Source organism: Callospermophilus lateralis, chromosome 5, assembly GCF_048772815.1.
Source record: "Callospermophilus lateralis isolate mCalLat2 chromosome 5, mCalLat2.hap1, whole genome shotgun sequence".
Taxonomy (NCBI): domain Eukaryota; kingdom Metazoa; phylum Chordata; class Mammalia; order Rodentia; family Sciuridae; genus Callospermophilus; species Callospermophilus lateralis.
The window spans coordinates 128662872-128675273 of record NC_135309.1 but is presented as its reverse complement, the minus strand read 5'-3'; the positions used below and the strand labels follow the sequence as shown (position 1 = coordinate 128675273).

At 31.2% G+C, this 12402-nt stretch overlaps 1 protein-coding gene across 1 annotated transcript in view; it reads right to left on the bottom strand.

Annotated features, from left to right (window-relative positions):
• Positions 1-12402, bottom strand: part of Hcn1 (hyperpolarization activated cyclic nucleotide gated potassium channel 1) — a 363268-nt gene that overhangs the window by 147126 nt on the left and 203740 nt on the right. Inside the window, exon 3 of the mRNA XM_076856146.2 lies at positions 11713-11874. Within this exon, the coding sequence (XP_076712261.1) occupies positions 11713-11874 (162 nt within the window). The remainder of the gene's footprint in view (positions 1-11712; positions 11875-12402) is intronic.

The window sequence follows — 12402 nt, the reverse complement described above, 5'->3', positions numbered from 1 at the left end:
CAGTATCCTATAATAATACTGCTTTATTAATGTTTTCTTTATTTCGTTCTCCTCCAGCATGCTGCATTTTCATATAGATTTGCACCTACCTGATATATAGTTTCACTCACTTATGTCAACATACTTTTGAAAAATACCATTTCAATCATAAATACTGGCTCAACAATGTTTTACCCTAGAATTTTTACCATTCTAGCCTACCTATGCACTAGAATGTTGAAAATCTGAGATGTAAGTTTCAATTATGGTTATCTTTTAAACTATTCAAGAGAGGTTTTTTTTAAGCTCTACATTATTTCTGCATTTCAGTAGCTAACTTAACAATTGGATAAGGACAACACCTATTTAAAAATGAAAAACAACAAAAGAGAAAACTTCTCCTTTACCAATCACTTGAACCTTAATATGTCAATTATGATTTCTTCATTCATGTGTTCATGGGAGCTAGAGCAGAGGACAAGTAAGGAATCTGTGGCCTTAGCTGTGGTTCTGTCACCTACTTTCTGCTTGAATCTTGAAAGATATTTAGATTGTATCTTTCCTTAATTCATAATATATTCATGATATTAATTATTACACATAAAAGTACTTTTTAAAGGTATTTATGATTACAGTTATTCAGTTCTTTGTTAGACACTTAATTCATTTTACTGCACATGGATATAAATGTATACTCTAAAACTTTCAGATGTATAGAGAACCAAATAATAATATCTGAGTATACCAAAAATGAAATACCTCACAAAGTTTATAACTATTATAGGAATAACTGTAATGGATTATTCTAAAAAGTTGATAGAAGTGTGCCAAAACACTTATTTACTTTATGAGTGAGTAATACATAAAAAATCTTAAGAATATAGCTCTGCAAATGAAACAATATTAGGACCTTAAACAACAAATGGTTGTGACAAAGGGCATAAGTTTTGTGTCCTTCAGAAGAAAGAGGAAGAAGCTTCATATCACCTAGTGACCTGGGTGAATGGCCTCAAAGTAGGAACACAGCCTGGAGGAGAAAAGGCGGTCTGGCATCATGGCATTAGCTACTTGATTTCTAGCTCCTGTTTTTATCCAATTTTTCATTCTTCTCTAAAATAATATGTTTATCTTCTATTTTGTTTCTTCAAATTTGTGGTCATTTAATTCCTTAGAGATCACTAAACCACCATGGATATGAATGTGTTCATACAATGAATCATGATACAAGTTGAATGATAAAGAAATACACTAGAAAGCCTTAGAGCATGCCATTTTCATCAATAGTCATATGTAAATTATAGCTGGATCTGTCATTTATAGGTTTCCAAGGTTACATGGTTCATTGTATATAAATCTATAAATATAAATGTCTATTTTTCATACTTTTTGAAAGAGCTATGGGTAGAAAGTTCTGATCTCCAGATAAGAAAATAAGATGAAAAGATTATGGAGAAATAATGACATTAATGGGTTAAATGAAAGTTGCCCTTAGAAGAATGTCTTCCATAAAATTTGGAGACTAAGAAATCTTTAGTTTGATTTGGCTGATATTTAATGATTACAGACATAAGCCTAACTTCTTTTTTTTTCTTCTTTTCCCTTATGAATTGATAACCGAGTTGAGGGAGGTACTACAAAAGTGCTAGATAAAATGTAGTCATCCTTTTATAGGGTAATGATGCCTTACTTCTAATTCTAAAGCACTGGGGAGATGGTAGCATATATCATTTGAAATATCATTTTACACTCGAGTATTATCATTTTATTTAAAAATAATCTCTTAAAAATGAATAGATAATGAGGTGAGAAAATACTTAAAGGACAAAAATATATTTCTGAAGAACAGATATGAGCATACCGAATTATACCCTCATTTTAACACAACTGAAATTGAACATTGTTCTACTGGAAGATGTTTATGTATTTTATTTGTTCTTTTTTGATATACATGATAGTAGAGTATATTTTGACATATTTATACAAACATGGAGTAGATCTTATTCTATTAGGATCCCAGTCTTGTGTTTGAACACCATCTGGAAAATGTTTTCTTTCCCTAAGTTACAAGAATCAGGATCTTAGATTATCACATGAACACAATGCTAAAGGCAGGATCTACAAATATCTACCAATTCATTTAGTGGACATTACAGCTAGACATTATATTATACTTATTCTATCTTAAAATATATTTAGAGAAAAATTTGACTTTATTATACCTCCAAGAAAATGCTACTGGAATATACAGAATTTGTTTTGGTTCATTTTTGATCTCCTTTTATGAATTACACAGGTATGATGTATGGTGAGTGCCCATCTTTTCCTATTAATTTTCACCATTATCAAGCTTAACCAATGAGAAACATAGCTTAAGTGCACAAATGGATATGTTTGTAGAGTATAAGATAGTGAGTTGTAGACCAAACAAGTATAATTTAACTCTTTCTTTGGTGCAATCATGTTTCTGAGATAAATAACTGAAAAGTGTTTGAAAGTTGATTATACTAGTCCATCTCTATATCCTTGAAGTATATAAAAGACTGGTCAATGACTATATTATATATTCTAAATATCCCAATTGATAAATTACCCAAAGAAGCAGAATCATTGTAAGAATGCATAAAAAAATAATGGAAATAAACAAGGATTGTGACCACAATTCAACTTCTCATAGGAATTACTCATTTCTAGAATATGTTACATTTCTAAAAACAAGTACTTCTAACAAATGACTGTATATACAGCAGGATTATGAAAATGATCATGTTAATATTCAGGAAAAAAATCCTGCTATTCTTTCTTATGCTCCTCACTTAATATGTGGCTTTCTTCATGTCACCTTCAATTCTACCATATATCTAGAGTAACATATTTTTATCAGTGTTGTTTCAGGGGGAAAAAGACATTAGGAGGAATAAAAAAAAAGAGACAACTAAAGCAATCCCTCCATACGGAAATAACTACAACTTCCCTTAAAATTATCTGAAAATGGTTGATTTAGCAGACATAATTTAAGTTGATAAGTATCTTTTTACTAAAATAGAGTGATAATATTGGACTCTTTCAAAGGATAAGAAGTTTATATGAATTGCTTGACATAAATATCTGTTAGTGGAGTAATACAATACAAAATTATTAATCTTCAATTCCACCAATTTGCCATTTTATTCCAACCTACAGAATTTATATACATATATATGTATACACACACACACACACACACACACACACACACACACACACACACATATATATATATATATATATATATATATATATATATATAAATATTCCCCATGGACAATTAAGTATGAAAATTCAGATTATATTAGAAGTCGTAGTTGTATTAATTTGCCTGATTATTTTGGATTTATGGAAGCAGTAAGTGGAGTAAATTTACAATTAACCCCCATGAACAAAATCCAGTTTTATCTACATATTTTTATAAATATTCTAAGTTTTTTCAGTGGTGCCAGCAATTCATAGTTGATTTCTGGGTACACAAATTTACCATCACTTATAATGAATGAACTCTGGGAAAGGATGGAGTGGAATGGCATGCTGAGTCCGACATTAACCCAAGTGGATTTCATAACCAACTCTTACACTGATAGTCTCTCATTTTATGCCAATAGAGTAACAATTCTCCTTTAAGCTATTTTTCTCTAAAATGGAGATGAAGGTATTTTTACTTATTTTACTCAGAATAAGAAAAATAATGTTACACAAATATACATTGGAGAAAATATCACCTCTTCAACAAATGGTGCTGGGAAAACAAGAAATCCATATGTAGCAAAATTAAATTAAGCCCCTATCTCTCACCCTGCACAAAACTCAACTCAAAGTAGATCAAGGATGTAGGAATTAGATGAGAGACTCTGAGGTTAATAGAGGAAAAAGTAGACCTAAATCTTTATCAAGTCAGATTAGGCCCCGACTTCCTTAACAAGACTCCTAAAGTGCAAGAAATAAGCACAAGAAATAAAATCAAGAATAAATAAATGGGATGGATTCAAACTAATAAGCTTCTTTCCAGAAAAAGAAAGAAACAGTGGGTGTATAGAGAGCCTACAGAATGGAAGAAAATTTTTACCACAGGCACATCAGATAGAGCACTAGTCTCCAGGATATATAAAGAACTCACAAAAACTTAACATCAAAAAACAAAGCAAAACAAACAAAAAAACCCCAAATAAGCCAATCAATAAATGGGCTAAGGAACTGAACAGACATTTCTCAGAACAAGATACATAATGATCAACAAATATATGAAAAAATGTTCAACATCTCTAACAACTAGAGAAATGCAAATCAAAAATATTCTAAGATTTCATTTCACTTCAGTTATTAAGAAAACAAGCACAATAACTGTTGGTGAGGATGCGGGGGAAAAGGCTCACTCATATATTGCTGGTGGGACTGCAAATTGGTGCAACCAATCTGGAAAGCAGTATGGAGATTCCTTAGAAAATTTGGAATGGAACCACCATTTGATCCAACTATCCCACTCTTCGGTCTATACCCAAAGAACTTAAAAACAGTATACTACAATGGTGCAGCCATTTCAATGTTTATAGCAGTTCAATTCAAAATTGCTAAACTGTGGAAGCAACCTAGATGCCCTTCAATAGATGAATGACTAAAGAAACAGTGTGTGTGTATGTATATATATATATATATATATATATATATATATATATATATATATATATATTTATATATATATACATGATGAAATATTACTCAGCATTAAAAGAACATGATATTATGGCATTTGCAAGTAAATGGATGAGGTTGGAGAATATCATGGTGAGCGAAGTAAGTCAATCCCAAAAACCAAAGGCCAAATGTTCTCTCTGATATGTGGATGCTTACCTAATGGAGGGAGGGCATGAGAAAAATGGAGAAACTTTGATTGGGCAAAGGGGAGGGAGGAGTAGAGAGAGGGAATGAGGGTAGGATACATAGTGAAATGATACGGACGTCATTGCCCTAGGTACACGTATAGAGACAGGAATGGCAGGACTCTACTTTGTGAACAATCAGAGAAGTGAAAAAATTGTGCTTCATTTGTGTACTATGAATCGAAATGCATTCTTCTGTCATGTATAACAAATTAGAACAAATAAATAAGTAAATAAATGTTTAAAAATACCTTTACACTACATCTGTGAAAGTTTCAACAGTGTGCATCATGACTCTATATGAGCTGGGTGTGGTGGCTCTCGACTGTAATCCCAGTGGCCTGGAGGCTGAGATATGAGGATTGCAAGTTCAAAGCCAGCCTCAGCAAAATTAAGGCACTGAGCAACTCAGTGAGACCCATTCTCTAAATAATATACAAAAAAGAGCTGGGGATGAAGCTCAGTGGGCTAGTGCACCTCATTTTAATCCCTGGTACCCATCCCCCACCCCACTCCTAAAAAAAGACTATATGAGAACTACTGTAGAAGTAAGGCTAGTAAATCAGCCTTTTTGGAAGATACACTATACTTCAAGATATTTTGGGGTTTTTTCTCCATCTCGTTAGAAGTGATAATTTGATCAATAATATTTCTTCTAGTTATTTCTTGCTTAAATGTAAGAACAAGTCTCTAAGAAAAAAGAAAATTGGAATTCATGGCTTGGTCTTGTATTGCTAAAGCAGTTCAATGTAGTCCTAGCCATTATATAATTAAATCAATATTCATCACTCTTCTCTGTCAGGAAACTTAGTTCAAGTTAAAGTTTTCCCAAAATGCAAATTTTACTTTAAATTGAAATACCAGGTGGGAGTTTATTTTTATGTTTATTCTCATAAAAGAATCCACATCTAAGAAGGAAGGAAGAATGCAGTAGCAAACCGTGTCCATTTTGCCAGGGGTTGTGTTTCTATCCACCAGAGAACAGTCACCAATCAGGCTTTCCAAATGGGCAGAAATAGGATGCCCAGAGAGAAATCACAAGGCTCAGCATGCTGCTGACCCACTTTATTATTATAACTCATAGGAGCTAAGAGTGCATTTTTTTTCTGGTAAAGCTACAATGATTTGTCAGCAAATTACTTAACTTTTGTTAGGACTTTAAAAAATCTGTTATGGCAGTACATTCTATTTAGAAAAAAAAGTTAATACTATTATTATAATACAATTTCTAATATAGAGAAATTCCAATCTAAAATAGATCACTAGAACTCAAGAGAGGAGATATTTATTATTCTTCGTTTCTTAGGTATATTATTTTAACTTCATTTCTTAGTTATTATTTTAGTTATTTTATTTCCATCAATCATTACCAAGTAGTCAACTGGACTTTGTAAAAAAAAATGTGAAGCTGTTTTAATTTCACCTTTTTACATTTGACAGAAAATCAATAGATCTTATAATCATCATGGTTTCCATGCTCCATTTGTATTTGGGGATTCCATTCTAACTAGAGGGGAGATGGAAGAGTGTATGAATGTGTGTTTATTTGTAAGTGTTCCTGCCACATTGTCTCTAATGAAAATAAATTTAGGTAGCAATTAGAATTTTTCTAATTGAAACTCATACTCTCTACATAGATTTATATTAATTATATACTTAAAGACCTTTGTATCTGTTTTTCCTAATGATCTCAATTAATTTGATTTATACATCTTAATTTTTTCTGGAAATTATTATTACCTTCTTAGAATAGAAGCAAAGAGCATTAGAAGCTCATCAGTTTGAACTTCATTAATATGGAGTATGCTGTATTCATAGCCCATACCATGTTCATGTGATTACTTACCTTTGAAAATATATTTGGTGTAAAAATTATGAAAGAGGGCTGGGGTTGTAGCTCAGTGGTTGGGCACTTGCCTCGAACACAAGAGACACTGGGTATGATCCTCAGCACCAAATAAATAAGTAAATGAATAAATAGAAATATTGGGTGCATATACAACTAAAAAGATGTTTAAAAATTATGGAAGCAAACTCTAAGAAGGAATGCATAACTTTCCTATATTCATATATGGATAAACAACCAGTGTAATGCCACATCATGTTCAACCACAAGAATGGGATCCTAATTAGAACAAGTTATATACCATACATGTATAATATGTCAAAGTACACTCTACTGTCATGAATTTTAAAAGAACTAATAAAAATATATATTTTTAAATGTAAAATAGCTCCATTAAAATGTTTTTTGTTGTTGTTTTCTTTTCTTTTTTTTCCACGAGAATTGATCCTAGAGGTGTTCTACAACTGAGCTACATACCTGTCATTTTTACCTTTTATTTTTAACACAGGGTCTTTCTAAGTTACTTAGGACCTTCTCAAATTTCTGAGCTGGTCTTGGATTTTCAATGCTTCTGTCTCAACCACCCAAGTTGAAGGATTTTAGGCATGTGCCACTACACCTAACTTACACATTTTTCACAAATGCTGTTCATAATTATCTTTCCAATTATGCAAGGTTAGTAACTTAAGGGGTATTCATAAAAACAAATGGACTGCCCTCTAGGTTAAATAATGCATTGATTCCTTTAAATCACAACAGCAAAAACCTTTACAATGAGAAAAATTATGAATGATGTAAATTATTTTGATTACTGTGTTTCTCAAATAAGTACAAATATAAAACTAGACATTTATTTACTTTATGATCCTAACATAGCTAAAGAAAAAATGATTTTGCTAATAAAATACTAAAAAAATTAATAATTCAACATATCGTGTGTGTGTGTGTGTGTGTGTGTGTGTGTGTGTTACTGAGAACTGAACCCAGGGGTGAGAGCCACAAAGCTCATCCCTCCCCAGGCCTTTATATCTTATTTTATTTATTTTAATTTTTGGTACCAGAGATTGAACTCAGGGCCACTCAACCACTGAACCACATCCCCAGCCCTATTTTGTATTGTATTTAGAGTCAGGGTCTCACTGAGTTGCTTAGCACTTCACTATTGCTGAGGCTGGCTTTAAACTAGCGATCCTCCTGTCTCAACTTCCCTAGCCTCTGGGGTTACAGTTGTGTGCCACCATGCCCACCTTTTATTTAATTTTATTTTTTATTTTGAGATAGGATCTCACTAAGTTTCCCAGACTGGCCTCGAACTCATGAACTTTCTGCCTCAGCCACTCCCCCACCCTAGGAGCTGAAATTACAGTACTGTGCCATTGTGCCTAGCTACATTAACATATGTTAATGTAAATTTATTTTGATGGATAATGTTTTGATGTAATTGCATGCAATGTAAATATAGTGCTCTTAAGTATATTTCATAGAGTGTGCTATATAATAAGTAACTTGACTTTTAAACTTTTTCTCATTTTAACTATGGTAAAAATTTTGTCCAGCAGTGTAATATGATATCATTTAGCATTGGTTTTGTATAAATGAATCATTCTATTAGTATGCCCATAAACCAGGATTATTTAATGTAACATCTTGCAGTATAACATGCTCTTACTGCAAAAGCAAATCCATTTACTTTATGTGGTACATTCAGATGGTAATAGATTCATATATGTTCTTACACTTAAGTCTTTAAAACCATCACCAATATGTAACCCTATATTAATAAAATTGTAGGTAGAAAACATGGACTCCCTTAGATATATTTATAAAGCAAAAGTGATTTATAAAGAATTCAAAGAGATTAGCTGAGAAGATATGAACCTACTTTTATGGAACAAATCCAAATTAGGAGCAATTAATGTAAGAATGATTATATTAAACAAATTACTAACACCATAGTTAAAAATGTAGCATAGTTACACCATTGACTTGGAAGTTATCATTGCTGGTTATGTACAGATAACTAGCTAATAGGATATACACATTGATAAAAAAATAGAGTTAGAGAGAACTTAAGTATATGTAGAGCTTCATAATATTGAAGGACATAAATAATATAAAATAGAAGATTTAAAATAAAAGAAAAAGTAAGGAATTTGCTAAGCACACCAATCTTTAACGTAAATAATTCAACACCAAAGCCAAATGCCATAGCACAATTTTCAAACCCATATTTAGAAAAGACTAGTATTTCCTGCATTCATCTGGATCTTATTTCTCAATTTTTGATTTCCCAATTTGATTTTTTTTTTTACATCTAGAAAAAATAGTCTTGCTACTCTTTAGGGTCAGAATTCAAATGCTGATTTTAGAGAGATCTTTCGGCTATAACTGAATTTTAACTAAGATTTCATTATTTTTCTTACTTCTTCTTTGTAATCTATGCAACATGACATTATAATGTAGTTTAGAGCAAAAGTTATGGAATTAGATACATATCTCCTTATGGTTTGCATTCTATCCATGGGATATTGGACTATTCATTGAACTTGTAAAAGTTTCAGTTTTCTGAACTATGAAATCAGTATAACAGTGCTTGGCTCATTGCATTGCTATGAACATTTGATAAGAGCATATTTTACAGCACAGTGTTTTGTATACAGTAAAAGTGTTAAATAAATGCAGGATATTTTTTTCCTACATTAGATTTTTACTTTCCTATTATACTCTGTGTAAATACACTTTTTTATTATTGTTGTTGTTACAAAAGGTTTTCTAGAAATCTGAAACTTTAAAATGGAAAATATTATGAGATATGATGACACCGTCAAGATTATCTTATATAAAAATTTTTGCATTATTGACTATTATTTCATTCATATTACTGACATCCACAATGTAAAAAATATCTCATACTTAACTATTTTCTACCCTTTATGTTAGAGATACAAATGAAAATAATATTTTAAAATTTGAAAGAAAATAAAAGCTAATTTCAAAATTGTAAAAGTAAATCCTTATAGAAAAAAAAAAAAAGAGAGAGAGAGACCAAATTAAAGTGAATTTTAACTTCAAGTAAGGTGTTTATATCACAAAACATTAAGGTAGAACAAAGTTTTGAGGTTTGGCAACATTAGATGATGCACATCACGTGCACATATACACATGTGAATACATGCAGATGTATTTAGAGAAAAGCCATTAAGACATTAAAATTCTTCAATAAATGTGCTCATCTCTAACGACTAATATGTTGCCTTGTATCAGAATTGTATAGTTAAATAAACTTTATAGATACACAAAAATATTTCTTTTACTCTTTCAATAATGATAATTGGTATTTTTCTGAAAGATGCCTAAGGAAAATTTAAAATAATAATTATTTGCCAAATTAAATGCAGTTGATGCCAATGATGAATCACCTTTTGGCAGCAGTGCTTGTGTTTTCTACTATGCACTCAGTCAGAAGCTAGATTATAGAGTCGTTACCTTTTCCTCTCCCCCAAAATATCTTTATTACTGCCTTTACCATATGTTTTGCTTCTTCAAAGATAATAAAGTGGCAGATGTATCATCATAGAGACATCACATATTGAAAAAGTGAGCTCACCAAATCCTCGTTTTGTTCTTCAGTCATGCAGTCTCCCCACTAAAGAACATTTCTCAAAGTTTTGATGATGAGGGACTAGGTTAACAAGTTTATATCACAGGAACTTTTCTGGCCACTTGCTTTGTGGTTTACATGTGTGTCCCACAACTCATGTTTTGGAAATGTAATCCCCAATTCAATAAAGGTAGGAGATGAAGCCTAACAGAAGCTGTTTAGGTCATGGAGGTATTTTCCCTCAGGAGTGAATTAATTGCCCTTATGAAGAAGGCTTACAAGAATAGTTTCTCATGCTTCCACCTTCTGCTGTGTGAACAACAGAGAATGCATATATATAAAGGCACAATTTCAGAAACAGAGGCAAAGTTTGCAGTGCCTTTGTCTTGGACCTAGAAATGTGAGAAATAAATTTTTATTTTTTGTAAATAGCACAGACCATGATATTTTATTATAATAGCCCAAAATCAATTAAGAGAAACACTGTAGATGAAAGATATAAGAAAACAATTTTTTATACTAACTATGGTGTGAGAAACACAAAAAAAAACATAAATAACAAAGGATAGGGAAGGAGGGAGGGAAGCAGGAAGGAAAGGAGGGAAGAAGGGAGGAAGAGAGAGAAGCAGAGAGAATATGTGCAAGAGTCTTGCTGAATGCTTTTACAACAGAATATAAACTACGTGAGTGATATACATACTACCATGATAGGGAAGGTCTCTGTGAGGAAGTAAGCAGATATGAATGAAATGAAAGAGAGATTCATGTGAATATAAGATCTCAATTCAAAATATAAGCTCATAAAATTAAATGTGAATATAGATAGTTTAGCTATGGAAATAAGATTTCTATTGACAAGTTTCATATCTGTCTTTTAGAATTAAAATTAAAACTTACTATTTCCATACAGTTTTCCCTAGCAAAAAGTGTTATTTGAAATAGCATTAAGACTTATGCATATCTCTTTTACCTCTAGGTATAAGTCTTTGTGTGTTTTACAATCCCTACAATTGTGGCTTAAAAATAATAAATGCTAAAAACCAAACAAAAACATGAAAGAATTATTCTAAGCTACAGGCATTTTTAAAGGGATATTGTATCATGATTATTTGCATGTGTTTTTATTTTGAAAAAAAATGTCTCCATATAAGTAGAGCAAAATATTTTAAAAAATATGTTGTAATATATACTTTTCCAGGAACATGAAAATTAAATTTAGGTAGAGAAAAAAATCTAATTCATTTTACTACATATTCATGGAAGCAAAACCAAATTTCCTCTAAACATTTATGAAGAGAGAGAAATCAGATCATTAGCACATAAATACTTTTTGGCAAAACACTGAAAAGGCAAAGTATAAAATAATACAAATTACTTACAACCATTTTATTTAGAGACACCCAACAATCTGGTGGGAAATCCTGCAGTAGTGGTACTAAGAATTGAAGACAGCCATCCCAGTGACACAAGAGCAGCATCATGCCGATGAGATTAAATATTCTCACCACTGCACTGGCGAGATCATATGTCATGTGGAATATCTGTTGAACAAAACATAAAATTAACTCTTAAAAAATTTTTTTTAAACAAGCATACTACCAATATCGGAAAGATTGATATGGTGTAGCATAAGTATTGATTTAAAAAAAATTAAGGAAAGACTTTCAAAAATAGAGATTATATTTGTTTGTGTTTTCCAATGTTTGATACTCTGACTTATGAATATTATAATAAACTGTTAATTTTTCACCAGGAATAAAAAGGATAAGAAATTTATGCTTTCAAGAAAACTTCTTTTTCCAACAGTTTTTATTTACTATTTTTCTTCTCATGTTAGTAAAGATACTTTAAAACATAAGTTATTCAATTTGTTGAAAGACAAAAAAAAAATATTCAAGAACTGAAAACTATAAATAAAGAATTTAACTGAAAAATATAAAGTGAGATTGAGAATAATCTGCAGTTAACTTAATAGCTATGCATGAAAACACTTCTTTAACTGTGTATATTGATGATGGACAGTGATGTTTAAGTTAAAAGTAATGTGGAGTTGCCTTAAAAACATTTGT